Source organism: Nomascus leucogenys, chromosome 1a (assembly GCF_006542625.1).
Source record: "Nomascus leucogenys isolate Asia chromosome 1a, Asia_NLE_v1, whole genome shotgun sequence".
Taxonomy (NCBI): domain Eukaryota; kingdom Metazoa; phylum Chordata; class Mammalia; order Primates; family Hylobatidae; genus Nomascus; species Nomascus leucogenys.
Genome location: NC_044381.1, coordinates 5,436,655 through 5,455,586, shown reverse-complemented (window position 1 = coordinate 5,455,586; position 18,932 = coordinate 5,436,655). Strand labels below are relative to the sequence as shown.

At 42.7% G+C, this 18,932-nt stretch overlaps 1 protein-coding gene across 3 annotated transcripts in view; it reads left to right on the top strand.

Annotated features, from left to right (window-relative positions):
- The first annotated feature begins 493 nt into the window (after window positions 1–493).
- Window positions 494–18,932, top strand: part of AK3 (adenylate kinase 3) — a 30,712-nt gene continuing 12,273 nt past the window's right edge. Inside the window, exon 1 of one of the 3 annotated variants that reach the window (XM_003273880.4) lies at window positions 494–844. In XM_003273880.4, the coding sequence (XP_003273928.2) occupies window positions 694–844 (151 nt within the window). In that variant the 5' untranslated portion in view covers window positions 494–693. Of the gene's footprint in view, window positions 845–14,247; window positions 15,815–17,806; window positions 17,916–18,932 lie in introns of those variants that run through there. The other 2 variants (XM_003273881.4, XM_030808937.1) reach the window with 2 other exon arrangements.

Below are 18,932 nucleotides of genomic sequence, written 5' to 3'. Positions count from 1 at the left end.
GAGGGGGGATTCGAGTGCGCGCCAGGTGGAGCGGAGACAAGGGTTATCACTGGAGCACGAAAGGGAGCGCGGTGTGTCCCGCAGGGACTGGGTAGGGCAGCGCCTGCTATGGACTAGGGGCGAGGGCTACGAAAGGGTTGTTGGAGGGGTGGATGCGGGTGGATTCCGAAACCAAGCGGCTCCAAGGGGCGACTAGAGGTGGGGAGGGGGCGCGCAGGAGTTGCCAAGGTCGGACAGAGGGGAGCGCGGTCTACCGGGCTGGGAATGGGCCGGACAGGGCGCGGGGTTCCGGGGTCGCGGAGAGGCGCCGAGGTAGATCTGAGCTGAGTGGAGGGCGCGTAGGCGTGGGTGCAGAGGGGCGCGGAGGGGAACCGGGCCCAGCGGCCGGTGGAGACGGGCCGCGTAACAGGCTCAGGTGGGAGCTGGGCGGCCGAGCGAGCGCAGAGAGGGCGCGGCTTGCGCGGCTGGGCGGGGCCAGGCGCCGGGTGCGGGCGGGGGGTGCGCCGGGGTCGCCTAGAGGCGGGTGCAGCAGCGGGGTCCGGCGCTGTCTGGGCGGCCCCAGTGGCTGTCGGCTCACTTCCGGGAACGCCTGGGAACCGCAGTAGCCGCCTGTTAGCGGCGCTCCCAGCCGGCCGGCGCGCAGGCCAGGCCAAAGCCCTGGTGCCCGCGCGGTGCGGGCCTCAGTCTGCGGCCATGGGGGCGTCCGCGCGGCTGCTGCGAGCGGTGATCATGGGGGCCCCGGGCTCGGGCAAGGGCACCGTGTCGTCGCGCATCACTACACACTTCGAGCTGAAGCACCTCTCCAGCGGGGACCTGCTCCGGGACAACATGCTGCGGGGCACAGGTGGGAGCTCTGGGCCCGGGGCCGGCCGTGCGCTGTCACTCGGGTCGGACTTTGCGGGCGAGGGGCCGAAGCTGGGCACGCGGGTCCCTGGCTGCGGGCGCGGCGTTTCCCTCCCGCCGCCCGGGACAGAGACCTCGGGCTGCTGAGCGACTGCGCCCCGAAACCTCCGGCCTCCGTGGGCCGCTTCGGGCGGGTTATGGGGTGGCGGTGGGGGAAGGGACTGGAAAGTTAGGTCAAGCTCGGAGTTCAGAGATGAAAGGAAACTACCGGGCTTTGTGTCAGAGGCCCAAGTCTTCCTGGCAGCCACTCTTGGGGGTCCCTCGAGCGAGCTGCAGCTTATTCAACGTGCTGGTGCATTTAGAAGACTGGTATTAGCCCTGCTAGAGTTTGCTCGTTCTGTTGTTTTGTTTTGTTTTCTTTCTTTCATGTTTTCTTTTTTTTTTTTTTTGGTGTGGTTAAGCTCTATGAGATCTTGTAGTTCTGACCTTTCCCCCATATTCCGAAGGCCAAGTATTATTTACCCTTGTGGCAGTCATAAAATTACCTCATTTTGATATCCCTAGATTTCGTAGACACGAAGGCTATTCTTGTGCATGGTTATATAAAATATTTTGTTTCTTATGCCAAATAAATTCTTACAGCTCAGCACGAAAGCCAGTTAACAATCTACACTGTACAATGGGTGAATTTGTGGTATGTAAATTCTCTCTTAAGAAGGTTGTTTTTGAAAAGCCAATAGCAGGAGTTTTTTTCTCAAAAAATGTTGACCTTACTTTTCAAAATAGAACCCGTTTTGAAACTCATTTTGAAATCCATTTACATAGAAATAATGCCTACACAAGGCCTTTTTCTTTCTGTCTTTTTTTTTTTTTTACTTTTTTTTTTTTTTTTTTTGTAAGGCCAGGACACAGGATAGACGTGCATAGCATAAAAAACAACGCCCTCTTTCGTTCCCTACCTCAGTCCCATTCTTCGGAGGGGGACAGAGTTTCCTTCTAGAAAGGTTTACTTTTTAAGCGCAGATACATGTATCTTTTCTCTTTTCCTCTCTTTCTCTTTTTGGTTTGTTTGTTTTTTGAGACGGAGTCTTGCTCTGTCTGCCTCCTGGGTTCAAGCAATTCTCCTGTCTCAGCCTCCCTAGTAGCTGGGACTACAGGCGCTTGCCACCACGCCGGGCTAATTTTTTGTATTTTTAGTAGAGATGGGGCTTCACTGTGTTAGTCAGGCTGGTCTCCATTTCCTGACCTCGTGATCCACCCGGCTTGGCCTTCCAAAGTGCTGGGATTACAGGCGTGAGCCACCGCTCCCGGCCAACATGTATCTTTTCTTGTATGTAATATGTGATCATACTATGTGTATATACTCTGCACCAGTGTGGTTTCACTTTGTGTCTGGGATATATTTCACATGAAAATGGACAAATCCATTTCATTCTGTTTTTGTAGGTATGTATTTTCTGAATCTAGTATGATTTATTTAACCAGTTCACACCTGTAATCCCAGCACTTTGGGAGGTCGAGGCGGGCAGATCACTTGAGCTCAGCAGTTCTAGACCAGCCTGGGCTACATGGTAAAACTCCGTCTCTATAAAAAATTCAAAAACAATTAGCAGGGCGCAGTGGCAGGCACCTGTGGTCCTAGCTACTCCGGAGGCTGAGGAGAGAGAATCGCTTGAACCTGGGAGGCGGAGGTTGCTGTGAGCCGAGATTGCAACGCTGCACTCCAGCCTGAGCAAGACCCCATCTCAAAAAAAGAAAGAAAGAAAAAACGTTGCTTGACTTGCTTGCTAAATGTTGTTAATGCAACATATTGAAGTAGTTAGGTAACATTAAACAGTCCCAGATACTGCTACTGGTTGGGGTCAGGTTAACCAAAGTCTAAGAGAGTAGGCCTGGCGCGATGGCTCATGCCTGTAATCCCAGCACTTTGGGGGCTGAGGCGGGCAGGTCACTTGAGGTCAGGAATTCAAGACCAGCCTAGGCAACATGGCAAAACCCCTGTCTCTATCAAAAATACAAAAAATTAGCTGGGCATGGTGGCTCGCGCCTGTGGTCCCAGCTTCTCAGGAGGCTGAGGTGGGAGTATCACTTGAGCCTGGGATGCAGAGGTTGTCGCGAGCCGAGACTGTGCCACTGCACTCCAAGCTGGGTGACAGAGTGATACCCTGTCTCAACAAAAAAAAGTAAAGCATATTTATTATAAAAGAAGGAAACTATATCTATTTCATGCAAATATAAAAAAGGTAAATTAAGATCCTTCATAATTCTGCCTTGCCACACAGAGATGATTATAACTAACCCTTGGGTGCATTTTCTTTTATTCTTTTTTTTCTTTTTCTTTTTTATTTCTGTGGCATTTGTATTTGCAAAATGGTTATATTCTAAAAACAAATTGTCATATTCTAAGTGATAGGTTACTTTTTTATTCTCATTTATAGTGAGCATGTTCACACATCATTAAGCAGTCTTAAAAATGATGTTAAAGTTGGGCAGGGTGGCTCACGCCTGTAATCCCAGCACTTTGGGAGGCTGAGGTGGGTGAATCACCAGAGGTCAGGAGTTCGAGACCAGCCTGGCCAACATGGCAAAACCCTGTCTCTACTAAAAATACAAAAATTAGCCAGGCATGGTGGCGAGCGCTTGTAATCCCAGCTACTTGGGAGGCTGAGGCGGGAGAATCACTTGAACCTGGGAGGCACAGGTTGCAGTGAGCCAAGATGGCACCATTGCACTCCAGCCTAGGTGAAAAGAGCAGAACTCCGTCTCAAAAAGAAAGATGTTTAATTTTATCAAAGTTGTATAGTTATTAAACATTTTTATTGGACATGTATATTGTTAACCATTGTTTGTTGTAATAAATACTGTTATGACTATCCCTGCACATAAACATTTGGCAACTCTTTGCTTATTTCCTTCAAATAAATTCCTAGTATGGAATTTCTACAAATATGGTACTATCAAATAATACAACAGAAGGATTGTGCCAAGTTACTTTCCAGTCATTCTTTCATGAGGGTGCTATATTTTATAACCCATGGCTGTATTTTATAGCTAAGGTTTAAAATCATCCCAGGAGATGTGATAAGGACACTGGAAACATTAGGCAACTCACTGACAGTAGCAAAGCTGGAATAACTGTAGGTCATCACTGAGACTTGGAGTCAGGGAACTTGAATCTGACCTTAAGACATTTAGTCCAGTCCTCTCTTTTATTGTATTTTATTTTTTTGAGACAGAGTCCCACTCTGCCACCCAGGCTGGAGTGCAGTGGCACGATCTCAGCTTACTGCAACCTCCGACTCCTGGGTTCAAGCGATTCTCCTGCTTCAGCCTCCCAACTCAGGTAGCTGGGACTACAGGCTTGCACCACCATGGCTGGCTAATTTATTTTCAGTAGAGATGGTTTTGCCGTATTGGCAGGCTGGTCTCCAACTCCTGACCTCAGGTGATCCACCCGCCTCGGCCTCCCAAAGTCAGGCCTCTCTTTTGTTTATTTTTTATTTTTTTTATTTTTTTTGAGACGGAGTCTGGCTCTTTAGCGCAGGCTGGAGTGCAGTGGCGCCATCTCGGCTCACTGCAAGCCCCGCCTCCCGGGTTCACGCCATTCTCCTGCCTCAGCCTCCTGAGCAGCGGGGATTACAGGCGCCCGCCACTACGCCCGGCTAATTTTTTGTATTTTTAGTAGAGGCGGGGTTTCACCGTGGTCTCGATCTCCTGACCTCGTGATCCGCCCGCCTCGGCCTCCCAAAGTGCTGGGATTACAGGCGTGAGCCACTGCGCCCGGCCGTCAGGCCTCTCTTTTAAAGATGAGGAGACTGAGTTCAGGAGAACTTGCTTGATAGTAAACAGTATTTATTGGGGGATTAGGCTGAAAACGTAGATTTCTCTACGTTAAATACTCTTTTCTCTATGCAGTATTTCCCACATTGAGATTCATGAGATAGACATGAATTAGACCATGAGATTCATGAGATAGACATTTTAGATTGACAAAAACTTATTTATTTCAAAGCGGAATTGAAACAAACAGACACAAATCTAGCACATCAAAGCTGTATTTCATGAAAATTATAGCTATTAATTTTTAAAGCTAAGTCACTTTAAAGAAAACTATATAGTAAAGAAATATATAGTAAAGAAAAACTATATGGTGAATAATAGTTCAACTATGGTAGAAATCGTGAGGTTGACGTGTGATTGCTTAGGCTGAGAAACTGCACTGTAGCATAGCGCTTCTCAGAGACGTAACCCTGGCTAGGTGTGGTGGCTTATGCCTGTAACCTCAACACTTTGGAAGGCCAAGGCGGGAGGGTCATTTGAAGCCAGGAGATTGAGACTAGCCTGGGTAACATGGTGAGAACCCGTCTCTGCAAAAAATAAAAACATTAGCTGGATGTGGTGGCACGTGCCTGAAGTCTCAGCTCTCTGAGAGGCTGAGGCGAGAGGATTGCTTGAACCCAGGAGTTCGAGGCTGCGGTGGGCTGTAATAGCACCACAGTACTCACAGTGACAGAGTGAGACCCTGTCTCAAAAAAAAAAAAAGGAGACATAACCCTAGACTAGACAGCCAGCCCTTATGAATCTCATTTATTCTCACCTATATGATGGGAGAGATGAATGTAGTAGATAATCTTCAAGACTTCTGTCAGTCCCTGGATTCTGTATTTCTAACAAAACATTATTATGTACACCTGTGGCACATAGGCTTGCATAATTAGGATGATACTGATGGCAGAGTGGAGTTTTTTTTTTTTTTTGGAATGGTAAAACATTTAATTTGTAATAGGCAATTCCAAACATGTAAAAGGATATTTCATGAAAAGATTCTTCCAAGATATTTTATGCTTATACAATCAAATGTTTACCTATGCTTCTCTTTGTGTATGTGTTTTTTAAAACACAGATTATAGCATGCTGTATATACTGTTTTATGCCTTTAACAATACTGCTTTACATATGGGGTGCCCCATTTCATTTTTTCTAATAGCTTTATTGAGATACAATTAACGTACCATATAATGTATCCATTTAAAGTATAAAACTCAGTGGACTTTAATATATTCACAGAGTTGTGTAAACATCACCAAAATCAACTTTTTTTTTTTTTGAGATGGAGTCTCGCTCTGTTGCCCAGGCTGGAGTGCAGTGGCACGATCTCGGCTCACTGCAACTTCCGCCTCCCACGTTCAAGTGATTCTCCTGCCTCAGCCTCCTGAGTAGCTAGGATTACAGCCGTGAGCCACCATGCCCAGGTAATTTTTGTATTTTTAGTAGAGATGGGGTTTTACTGTGTTAGCCGGGCTGGTCTCGAACTCCCTACCTCAAGCGATCCACCCACCTCGGCTTCTCAAAGTTCTGGGATTACAGGCGTGAGCTACCGCACCTGGCCTTCATCAATTTTAAATTAATATATTTTTTCTTTAAAAAATTTTTTTCTTTTTTCTTTTTAAAATATTTTTTTGGCCAGGCATGGTGGCTCACACCTGTAATCTCAGCACTTTGGGAGGCCGAGGAAGGTGGATCATTTGAGGTCAGGGGTTTGAGATCAGCCTGGTCAACATGGTGAGACCCCGTCTCTACTAACAATACAAAATAAAATTAGTTGGGTATGGTGGCAGGCACCTGTTGGGAAGCTGAGGCAAGAGAATGGCTTAAGCCCAGGGGGCGGAGGTTGCGCTGAGCCAAGATCGTGCCACTGCACTCCAGCCTGGGCAACACAGCGAGAATCTGTTCCCCCCCAAAAAAAAAATACATATATATATATTTATTCATTTATTTATATATTTATTTATACACACACACACACACACACACACCACACACACACACACACACACATATATATATGGGGTCTCACCATGTTGGTCCAGGCTTGTCATGAACTCCTAGCCTCAAGTAATCCTCCCCTCCTTAGCCTCTCAAGGTGTTGGGATTACAGGCATGAGCCACAGTGCCCAACCTTTTAAAAAATTAATATTTTTTCTTTAATAATCAATTTTAGAACATACCCATCACCCCGTAAAAGAAACTTCATACCTTTTAGCAGTCACTTCTGTTCCTACCCCACACCCCTCCACCTGAGCTTCCGGCAACACCAACTCACCTCCTGTCTCTTTTGAGTTTTCTATACTGGACATTTCATACAAATGCAGTCGTACAATATGTGGTCTTTTCTGACTGGCTTCTTTCATTTAGCTTAGTGTTTTCAAGGCTCATCCACACTATAGCATGTTTAGTACTTCATTCTTTTTTATCGCTGAATACAATTCCATTTTATGGATGGGGCGTGTTTTATTTATCAATTCATAAGTTGGTGAACATTTGGGTTGTTTTCTCTTTTTCTGTTGTCTTATGGGTGTACCATAGTTTGTTTAAATAACTTAAAGGACAATTTTTAAAAGGTAAGCCTGGTTATAATACCGTCTCAAAGAAAGTAGGCTTTTGCTAGATGGGTATTTTTTAACAAAATAAGTTAGGCCTTTTAAAATTCCATGGCTAGAATCTAGTAGAATCCGGGGAGCTTGTCTCTCCATCTATCCATCTCTTCATCCATCTGTCTATCTAACCATTCATTCAGGCAACTATCCATGGATCCTTTAAGCATCAGATATGTGCTAGGTAGTGGAGACACAGGAGCAACTGATTTCACTAGGTGCTCACAGAGTGTGGGCATGAGGGCAGGTGGGCAGATGGACATGTGTGTTAGTCAGCTCAGGCTGCCGTAACACAATACCACACACCAGGGGGGCTTAAACCGCATAATTTATTTTCTTATGGTTCTGGAGGCTAGAAGTACAAGAACAAGGCACTGGCAGAGTTGGTTTCTGGTGAGGCCCTTCTTCCTGGCCTGTCTAGTTGCCTTCTCACTTTGTTCTCACATGGCCTTTCCTCTGTAAGCAGGCATCTCTGATGTCTCCTCCTCCTCTTATAAAGACACCAGGCTTATTGGATTAGTGCGCTCCCCTTATGATCTCATTTAATCTTAATTACCTCCTTTAAAGCCCTATTTCCAAATATAGTCACCCTGGGGGCTGGGTTCCAACATACAGATTTAGAGGAGACATAATTCCGTCTATAACAACATGTAAACAGGTAGTCATTGGAGTGATATGTGTCGCAATAGAGACAAGTCTGTGACATTTGGAAGTCCAGAGGGGGAGCTTCCCGTTCTCTAGGAGGTTGAGGGACACTTGACCATGAAGGGCCTTTTAGGATGTGTGTTGACAAATCAGTAAGAGCTTACCATGGAGCTTGGGTAAAGGCTAGGAGGATCCATGTATGTAGAGCTCCTTGCTGGGGGTGTGGTTTCAGGGTAACGTGCCAATGCGGAGGATGAGGGAGGAGGAGAAATAAGATGAGGCTGGACCCAGGTGGGCATTTATGTAGTTGTCAAAATCAGAATTTATCCGAAGCAGAGTGAATGGGAAGGGGAGTGTAGACCTGGAACAGGAACTCTTTCTGGATGCTTCACTGAAGAGGAGAGAGATTGAGTGATGGTTAGCGGGAGGAACAATGGTCAAGGGAGGTTTTCATTTTTAATAAAATTCTTGTGCAATATTCTATGCATCAGAGTATTATAAGGTCTGTGTATGGTTAGAAGAATACTAAAATGAACATCATTTACCCATCACCAGAGAGAAACAAGGACTTTGGGGGCTCTCCAGTTCCCCTTCCATGCACATCTCCTTCCTGCTTCCCAGAGGTAACCACTTTGTTGACTCAAGTGTTTATTATTTGAGAAAGGTTTTTTTTTTAAGCCCTTGATTGGGTGTAAAGCTATCATTTAACTAATTTCCTGACATTCTCCTAGTTTTATTTTGTTTTGACACATTTTTAAAGTTAAGTTTTATGTCATTTATATAATGCTAAAAGCATTTTGGCAGGAACTAGATTAATTCTCTGTAGCCTTTTCTCTTGGCACCTGTGAAAGAGAACTGCTGGTTGGGGGGTGGCTCACCCCTGTAATCCCAGCACTTTGGGAGGCTAAGGCAGGAGGATCACTAGAGTCCAGGAGTTTGAGACAAGCCTGGGCAACATAGTGAGACCCCTATCTCTACAAAAAATAAAAAAAAATTAGCCAGGCATGATGGCGCTTGCCTATAGCCCTAACTACTTGGGAAGCTAAGCTGGGAGGATCGCTTGAGCCCGGGGGTTTGAGACTGCAGTGAGTTATAATCATGCCACAGCACTGGCTCTTTGAAAAAAAAAAAAAAAGAGAGAGAGAGAACCGTTATTTACAGTTTGGTCAGGTCCCTCTTCTGTGCTTCATAACTGCTCAAACAGTAAGTTTGAATAAGCTCATTCAGATATGAGGTGTGGTTGATTTGGGTAACATGAAACTTTAAAGGGAGATACAGAATTTAAAATGGCTTTTTATGTAATATAAACATTTATTTCTCGTACTAATGTCTCCATGTTTTAGGATTTGTAGTTATTATCCTTAAAAGTTGATTTTGAGTTTCCCTATTTTTCTCTAACCTTCTTTTCCTACTTTTGTGTATAACTTTGTAGAAAATTAGCTTATTATAAATAATTTACTTCTAAACTGCCTTTTGTGTTTTGTGGAAGTGCCCAAATTTGTTACTTTTTGAATCAAAAAAGGAAATACAGTTGGCCTTGAACAACTTTGGGGTTAGGGCTGCTGATTCCTAGTGTAGTCGAAAATCCACATGTAACTTTTGACATCCCCAAAACTTAAATAGCCTGCTGTTGACCAGAAGCCTTACCAATAACATACACAATTGATTCACACATGTTTTATATATGTATTGTATACTGTATTCTTATAATAAACCAAGTGAGAGAAAAAAATGTTATTAAGAAATTATCAGCCATGTGCAGTGGCTCATGCCTGTAATCCCAGCACTTTGGGAAGCCAAGATGGGAGGATCACTTAAGCCCAGGAGTTCAAGACCAGCTTGGGCAAAGCAAGACTCCCTCTCTACAAAAAATAAAAAAAAAATTAGCCGGGCGTTGTGGTGTGTGCCTGTTTTCCCAGCTACTTGAGAGGTTGAGGTGGGAGGATCACTAGGGCCTAGCACGTCGAGGCTGCAGTGAGCTATGATCACACCACTGCAGTCCAGCATGGATGTCAGAGCGAGACCCTGTCTCTAAAAAAGAAAATCATGAGAAAAGAAAATATATTTACTGTTTGTTAAATGGAAGCGGATCATCATAAAGATCTTCATCGCCATTGTCTTCGCATCAAGTAGACTGAGGAGGAGGAGGAGTCAGTTTTGTTGCCTAAGAGTGGGAGAGGAAGAGGTGGCCCCATGCAGTTCAAACCCATGTTGTTCAAGGGTCCACTCTAGAATTTTTATGAGGAGTCTGTTAAGATGTAATATTAAATGTAGGTAATCAAATGGATAAAAGTTTACCATATCTCCAGAGAACATGCTGGTTAAGAGTCTTTGCATATAATTTTGGGAGGGGTAAATATATTTGAAATGTAATATGTAAACTGCTTAGACTCAGAATTAAGGAGTTAAGTCTTTTTTTTAAATAAGCTTCAATTGAAGCATTATAGGCTCCAGATTTTAATAAATATTGTGGATAAATGCTTATTGATATAGAAAGTTCATGATATAGACACCATGAAATACTGTGCAGCCATAAAAATGAACAAGATTATGTCCTTTGCAGGGACATGGATGGAGCTGGAGGCCATTATCCTTAGCAAACTAATGCAGGAAAAGAAAACCAAATACCTCATGTTCTCACTTATAAGTGGGAGCTAAATGATGAGAACACATGGACCCATAGAGGGTCTTTCAGAGGATGGAAGTGGGGAGGAGGGAGAGGATCAGGAAAAATAACTAATGGATACTAGGCTTAATACCTGGGTGATGAAATAATCTGTACAACAAACCCCTATGACACAAGTTCACCTATGTAACAAACCTGCACATATATCCCTGAAATTATAGTAAAAATTATAAAACAACAAGAACAATAAAATAAAAACACTTTACATTTGAGAAAGAATGACAATATCAGTAGGTAAAACCAACATCAACCGTTACAAGACCATCCTTCCAGCCAAGTAAGGCAATCAAAAGATGTGCAGATCAGGTAGCAGAAACTGGGTCCATAATTATCAAAGTGGAAGTTCACAGAGCAATTATAATTGAGAAGATAAAAACTCATGTAACTTCCATTCAGTACTGTAATTTAAAATTAGATTTTTTTCACAATAACCATATACAAGATAATATATTTAACACATAAAACAAAAGAGAAAAATAACAATTCTTTCTTATCCCACAAAAATCTATTTAGAATGTTTAAGATATCAATCTATTCTCAATGTCTTTCTTGTTCTAATTAAATCATACAAACATAAAAAAGTTCGTGATAAATGAAAAACAGATTATTAGACTACACATAGGATTATCTATCTATATATAAACAGAACTCAAAATACCTGGTTTTTGTTTTGTTTTTGTTTTTCCTGAGACAAGGTCTTGCTCTGTCACCAAGGCTGGAGTGCAGTAGTGCGGTCATGGCTCACTGCAGCCTTGACCTCCTGGGCTCAAGCAATCCTCCCACCTCAGTTTCCTGAATAGCTGGGACCACAGGCAATGAAAGTTTTTATATTATCATTAACAATAGGGAGGAGGGAAGGATAGAATTAGGAGATATACCTAATGCTAAATGACGAGTTAATGGGTGCAGCACACCAACATGGCATATGTATACATATGTAACAAACCTGCACATTGTGCACATGTACCCTAAAACTTAAAGTGTAATAATAATAAAATTTAAAAAAACAAAAACAATAATTATCTCTGAGTAGTGATGAGACTATGAGTGGTTTTTTTTTTTTCTTACTGGGAATTTTTCATCTGTTCTATTTTTTAAAAAACAAAATCTGTATTGAGATTTAATTCACATACCATACAATTACCCCTTGTAAAGTGTACGATTCAGTGGTTTTTAGCATATCCAAAGTTGTCCAACCATCACCTCAATCAATTTTAGAACATTTTTATCACTCCAAAAGGAAACGCTGTTCTCATTAGCAGTCATTACCCATTTCTCCCCAACCCTCCCAGCCTTTGGCAACTACTAATCGTCTTTCCAGATTTGCCTATTCTAAACATTTTATGCAAATGGAATCATACGATATATAGTCTTTTGTGTCTGGCTTCTTTCACTGAGCATGTTTGAAGGTTCATCTATGCTGTAACATGTATCAGTACTTCATTTCTTTTTTTGCTGAATAATATCCCATTGTCTTGATATACCACATTTTATTTATCTGTTCATCAGTTGATGGACATTTGACTTGTTTCTACTTTGTTATTTTAAATAATGCCACTGTGAACATTTATTTACAAGTTTTTGTGTAGACATATTTCTTTTTCTTTTTCTTTTTTTTTTTTTAAGAGACACAGTCTCTTCTCTGTCACCCAGGCTGGAGTGCAGTGGTGCAATCATAACTCAACAGCAGCAGCGCTGAACTCCTGCGTCCAAGCGATCCTCCCACCTGCACCTCCCAAGTAGCTAGGCCTACAGGCGTGCACTACCATGCCCGTATTTTTTTTATTTAGACGTAGGGTCTTGCTGTGTTGCCCAGGCTGGTCAGGAACTCTTAGGCTTGAGCAGTCTTCCTGTGTTGGCTCCCAAAACATTGGGATTACAGGCATGAGCCACCACAGCTGGCCATATGTTTTTATTTCTCATGGGCATATAGCGAGGGGAGGAGTTGCTATCTCTTATGGTAACTGTCTTCCTCCCCACCCCCCTCCCCGCAAGTCAGGGTCTTGCTCTGTCACCCAGGCTGGAGTACAGTGGCGTGATTATGGCTGACTGCAGCATTGAGCTCCTGGGCCTCAGCCTCCTGCCTCAGCCTCCTGAATAGCTGGAACTAGAAACACATACCAAGCACCCAGCTAATTTAAAAAACTTTATTTAAGCTGGGTGCAGTGGCTCATGCCTGTAATCACAGCACTTTGGGAGGCAAAGGTGGGTAGATCACCCAAAGTCAGGAGTTCAACACCAGCCTGACCAACATGGTGAAACCTTGTCCCTACTAAAAATACAAAATTAGCTGTGTGTGGTGGCGCATGCCTGTAATCCCAGCTACTCAGGAGGTGGAGGCAGGAGACTCGCTTGAACACGGGAGGCAGAGTTTGCAGTGAGCCAAGATTGCGCCATTGCACTCCAGCCTGGGCAACAAGAGCAAAACTCCATCTCAAAAAAAAAAGTATATATATATATTTGTAGAGACATGGTCTTGCTGTGTTGCCCAGGCTGGTCTTGAACTCCTGGCCTCAAGTGAAACTCCTTCCTTGGCCTCCCAAAGTGCTGGGATTGCAGGTGTGAGTCACCACACAGGGCTTGGTAACTGTGTTCAACCTTTAAAAAAACTACCACACTGTTTTATAAATTGGCTACACCATTTTATAATGCTACCAGCAATATATGAGGGTTACAGTTTCTCCACATTCTTACCAACACTTGTTTTTATTTATTTTTTTGTTTGAGACACAGTTGCACTCTGTCGCCCAGACTGGAGTGCAGTGGCAGCTAGTCAGCTCACTGCAACCTCTGCCTCCCAGGTTCAAGCAATTCTCCTGCCTCAGCCTCCCAGGTAGCTGGGACTACAGGCGTGCACCACCACACCCAGCTAATTTTTGTATTACTAGTACAGACAGGGTTTCACCATTTTGGTCAGGCTGGTCTCATACTCCTGACCTCAAGTGATGCACCTGCCTCGGCCTCCCAAAGTGCTGGGATTACAGGCATGAGCCACCGTGCCTGGCCTAACACTTGTTTTTAAAGGCATATGTTGTTTTATTGTGCTTCACAGGTACTGTATTTTTTTTTTTTACAAATCTAAGTTTTGGGGCCACTCTGTGTCAAGCAAGGCTATTGGCCCCATTTTTCCAACACGTGTGCACTTCCCATTTCTGTTTTACATTTTTAGTAACTTTTGCAATATTTAAAATATTTTCATTGTTATATCTGTTAAAGTGATCTGTGATCAGTGATCTTTGATGTTACTATTATAATTGTTTTGGGGTGCCATGTACTACACCCATATAAGATGGCAAACTTAATTGATAAATGTTATGTGTGTTCTGACTGCTCCACTAACTAGCCATTCCCTTGTCTCTCTCTCCTCGAGCTTACCTATTCCCTGAGACACAACAGTATTGAAATTAGGCCAATTAATAACCCTACAGTGGCCTCTAAGTGTTCAAGTTAAAGGAAGAGAGTGGCACATCTCTCCCTTTAAATCAAAAGCTAGAAATGATTAAGCTTAGTGAGGAAGGCATGTTGAAAACCAAGACAGGCTGAAACTAGGCTTCTTGCACCAGTTAGCCAAGTTGTAAGTGCAAAGGAAGACCTTGAAGGAAATTAAAAGTGCTGCTCCTACTGGAGCACAAGAAAGTGAAACAGCCTTGTTGCTGATATGGAGAAAGCTTGCGTGGTCTGGAAAGAAGATCAAACCAGCCACATCATCCATTAAGCCAAAACCCAATCCAGAGCAAGGCCGTAATTCTCTTCAATTCATTGAAGGCTGAGAGATGTGTTGAAGCTGCAGAATAAAAATTTGAAGCTAGCAGAGGTTGGTTCATGGGGTTTAAGGAAAGAAGCCGTCTATATAACATGAAAGTGCGAGTGCTGATGTTGAAGCTGCAGCAAGTTATCCAGAAAATCTAGCTAAGATCATTGGTGAAGGTGTCTATACTAACAGATTTTCAATGTAAAAAAAACAGCCTTCTGTTGGAAAAAGATGCCATCTAGGACTTCCATTGCTGGAGAAGAAAAGTCAGTGCTTGACTTCAAAGCTTCAAAGGACAGGCTGACTCTCTTGCTAGGGACTAATGCAGCTGGTGACTTTAAGTTGAAGCCGGTGCTCATTTACCATTCCAAAAATCCTAGGGTCTTGAGAATTATCTAAATCTACCCTGCCTGTGCTCTGTAAATGGAATGACAAAGCCTGGATGACAGCACATCTGTTTATAGCACGGTTTACTGACTATTTGAAGCCCACTGTTGAGAACTATTGTTGAGAGAAAAAGATTTGTTTGAAAGTATTACTGCTCACTGACAATGCACCTGGTCACCCAAAAGCTCTGCTGGAGATGTACAAGGAAATTCTTGTTGTTTTCCTGCCTGCTGACACAACATCCATCCTGTAGCCCCTGGATCAAGGAGTAATTTCAACTCTCAAGTTTTATTATTTAAAAAATACATTTCATAAGGTTCAGCTGCTATATAGATAGTGATTTCTCTGATGGATTTGGGCAAAGTAAATAGAAAAACTTAGGGAAAGGATGCGCCATTCTAGATGCCAGGAAGAACACTCATGATTCAGGAAGAAGGTCAAAGTGTCAACATTAACAGGAGTTTGCAAGAAGTTGATTCCAACCCTCATGGATGACTTTAAGGGGTTCAAGCCTTCAATGTAGGAAGTAATTACACATATGGTGGAAATAGCAAGAGAACTAGGATTAGAAGTGGAGCCTGAAGATGTGACTGGATTGCTGCAATCTCATAAAACTTGAACGGATGAGGAGTTGCTTTTAATGAATGAGCAAAGAACATGGTTTCTTGAGGTAGAATCTAGTCCTGGTGAAGATGCTGTGAGCATTATTCAAATGGCAACAAAGGGTTTAGAATATGACTTAAACTTAGTCGAAAAAGGAGCAGCGGGTCTGAGAGGATAGACTACAGTTTTGAAAGAAGTTCTACTGTGGATAAAATACTATCACACAACACTGCATGCTACAGAGTAGTTTTTGGTGGAAAGAAGAGTCAGTTGATGAGGCAGATTTTATTGTTGTCTTATTTTACGCAATTGCACAGCCACCTCATCGATTAGCAACCTCCATCCTCATCAGTCAGCAGCCATCAGCCATGGAGGCAACACCCTCTGTCAGCAAAAAGATTAAGACTCTCCGAAGGCTCAGATGATCATTAACATTTTTTAGCAATAAAACTATTTTGAATTAAGGTAGGTACATTGTTATTTTAGACGTAATGCTATTGCACTTAATAGACTACAATGTAATGTAAATCTGTAACTTTTATATGCACTGAGGAACCAAAAAATTTGTGTGACTCACATATTCACTTTATTGTGGTGGTCTGGAACCAAATCCACAATATCTCCAGGGTAGGCCTGTGTGTGTCTTTTGACTATAACCATGTTCGTGAATGTGAAGTAGTATCTCCTTGTGGTTTTCATTTGACTTGCCTAATGATTAAGGATGTTGATCTGTGTTCATGGGCTTATTGGCCATTTGTATATCTTTGAAGAAATGTGTATTCAGATCCTATGCCCATTTAACATTTTTTTAAAATTGTTGAGTTGTAAGAGTTCTTTAGATATTCTAGATACAAATTCCTTACCAGATACATGATTTGCAAAATTTTTCTTCCATCCCATGCTATGCATTGTTTTTTCACTTCTTTTCTTTTTTCTTTTCTTTTCTTTTCGTTTCGTTTCGTTTCGTTTCGTCTCGTTTCTTTTTTATGAGATGGGGTTTCGGCCAGGCGCGGTGGCTCACGCTTGTAATCCCAGCACTTTGGGAGGCCGAGGCGGGCGGATCACGAGGTCAGGATATCGAGGCCATCCTGGCTAACATGGTGAAACCCCGTCTCTACTAAAAAATACAAAAAATTAGCCGGGCGTGGTGGCGGGCGCCTGTAGTCCCAGCTACTCGAGCGGCTGAGGCAGGAGAATGGCGTGAACCCCAGAGGCGGAGCTTGCAGTGAGCCGAGATTGCGCCACTGCACTCCAGCCTGGGTGACAGAGCGAGACTCCGTCTCAAAAAAAAAAAAAGATGGGGTTTCACCATGCTGGCCAGGCTGGTCTCGAACTCCTGACCTCAGGTGATCTGCCCACCTCAGCCTGCCAAAGTGCTGGGATTACAGGCAGGAGCCACTGCACCCGGCCTCACTTTCTTAATGGTGTTCTTTGAAGCACAAAGTTTTTAATTTTAATGAAGTCTAATGTATCTATTTGTTTCCTTTGTTAGTTGTGCCCTTGGTTTGATATCTAGAAACCATTGCCTAATGCATAGTGATGAAGATTTATACCTGTGTTTTCTATTAAGAGTTTTTAGGCTGGACACAGTGGCTCACACCTGTAATCCCAGCACTTTGGGAGGCCAAGGCGGGCAGATCACGAGGTCAGGAGTTTGAGCCTGGCCAACATGGTGAAACCCTGTCTCTACTAAAAATACAAAAATTAGCTGGGCATGGTGGTGGGCACCTGTAATTCCAGCTACTTGGGAGGCTGAGGCAGGAGAATCACTTGAACCTGGGAGGGGGAGGTTGCAGTGAGCCAAGATTACATCATTGCACTTTAGCCTGGGTGACAAGAGCGAGACTCCATCTCAAAAAAAAAAAAAAAAAAAAAAAAAAGTTTAGTAGCTTTAGCGCTTACATTTAGGTTTATGACCTATATTGAGTTAATTTTTATACACGGTAGAGGTCTAACTTCATTCCTTTTCACCTGGATGTTTATTTGTCCCAGGAGCATTTGTTAAAAAGACTACTTTTTCTTCATTCATTTATTTTGGCATCCTATTAAAAATCAGTTTACTATAAATTTGACAGGTCATTTCTGGACTTTCAATTCTGTGATTTTTTTTTTTTTTTTTTGAGACAGGGTCTCACTCTGTTGCCCAGGCTGGAGTGCAGTAGCATGATCATGGCTTATTGTAGCCTTGACCTCCTGGGCTCAAGCAATCCTCCCACCTCAGTCTCCTGGGTAGCTGAGACTACGGCCATGTGCCACCACACCCAGCTAATTTTTTAATCTTTTGTAGAGATGGGGTCTCACCATGTTGCCTAAGCTGATCTCAAACCGTTGGCTTTAGACATAGTTTTACTTCTTTTTATCTGGATGCTTTGTATTTCTTTTTCTGGACCAATTGCCTTGGCTAGAATCTCTAATATTGTATAGAAGTGGCAAGGGCAGAGAATCTTTTCTTACAGCTATTCATATACTGATAAAATTAAGTACTTTATTAATTAACCCCATCTTCTAACCCATCTGTTGCAGCTGGTTGGGGATTTAGAAGAGGGCTTGGCCTGAAGAGTGAGAGGTGAGGGGAGAGGCCAATAACAGGTTTTTTTGGGACTTGGCCCTAGAGAATTGCATGTTTTTACATTTTTTTTCCAAATGCTGTTGATGAGGTTGAAGCTGGCCCTCCCCAGAGCAGTGGTCAAAAGCCTGGAGACAGAGAGGTTCACACATTAAGTATAAGGCTGTTTTAGTGAGTCCTGAGCTCTCCATCCGCCAAGCCCTCTTCTAAGTGCAGTCTGCCAGTCTAGCTGCACACCTGCCTCATGACAGCCTGTGTCCATGCAGTTACTGTTCTTGGTTAAAAATCTGAAGTTTCGTGAATCTGACAATTTAGAATATGTTCTTGGTTAAAAATCTAAAGTTTCATGAATCTGACAATTTAGAATCTGTTTTGGGGTCAGTATGGCAATTCATACCAAGAGTTAGGAAAATGTTCATATATACCTTGACCCTTTAATCTGACATCTGGGAATTTATTTATTGGAAATAATCCCAAAGAGGAATAAAATAAAAGAAAAGCAAAAAAACAAGAGTCTTTGGTGATGAGGAAAAATCAAGACTAATTTACACAATTTAAATGTCCAGCAGTACTGCTGTCATAAAGTGTAGTTTTATATATTTATTTCTAAATATCTTGTATTTGGAGTGTAATATGGTTACCTAAAATGACTATATAAAACCACCGAAAAGTATTTATTAAATAATGCTAAGTGACAAAAAGAACATAAAATTGTAGATACACAGATTATGATGGTATTACGGTTCTGAAGGTATAGAAATAGTTTGGTAAGGGAACATGAAGAAATTAAAATACTATTGCATAAGAGTGACATACAGTTGCAGGTAATATTATTAAATTGTTCATAAATCATTTTCCAGAGTGTTTTGTTAGTAAAAATATAACATAATCACAATACTAATCTGGTTAAAAACTGAATTGTGTCACGATAGCAGCACCTGTTTTACAGCATTGGAAAAGTCTCTCTAATAACATGATAGCAGGCATTTAAACGGAATCATTTCAAAATAATGGTGA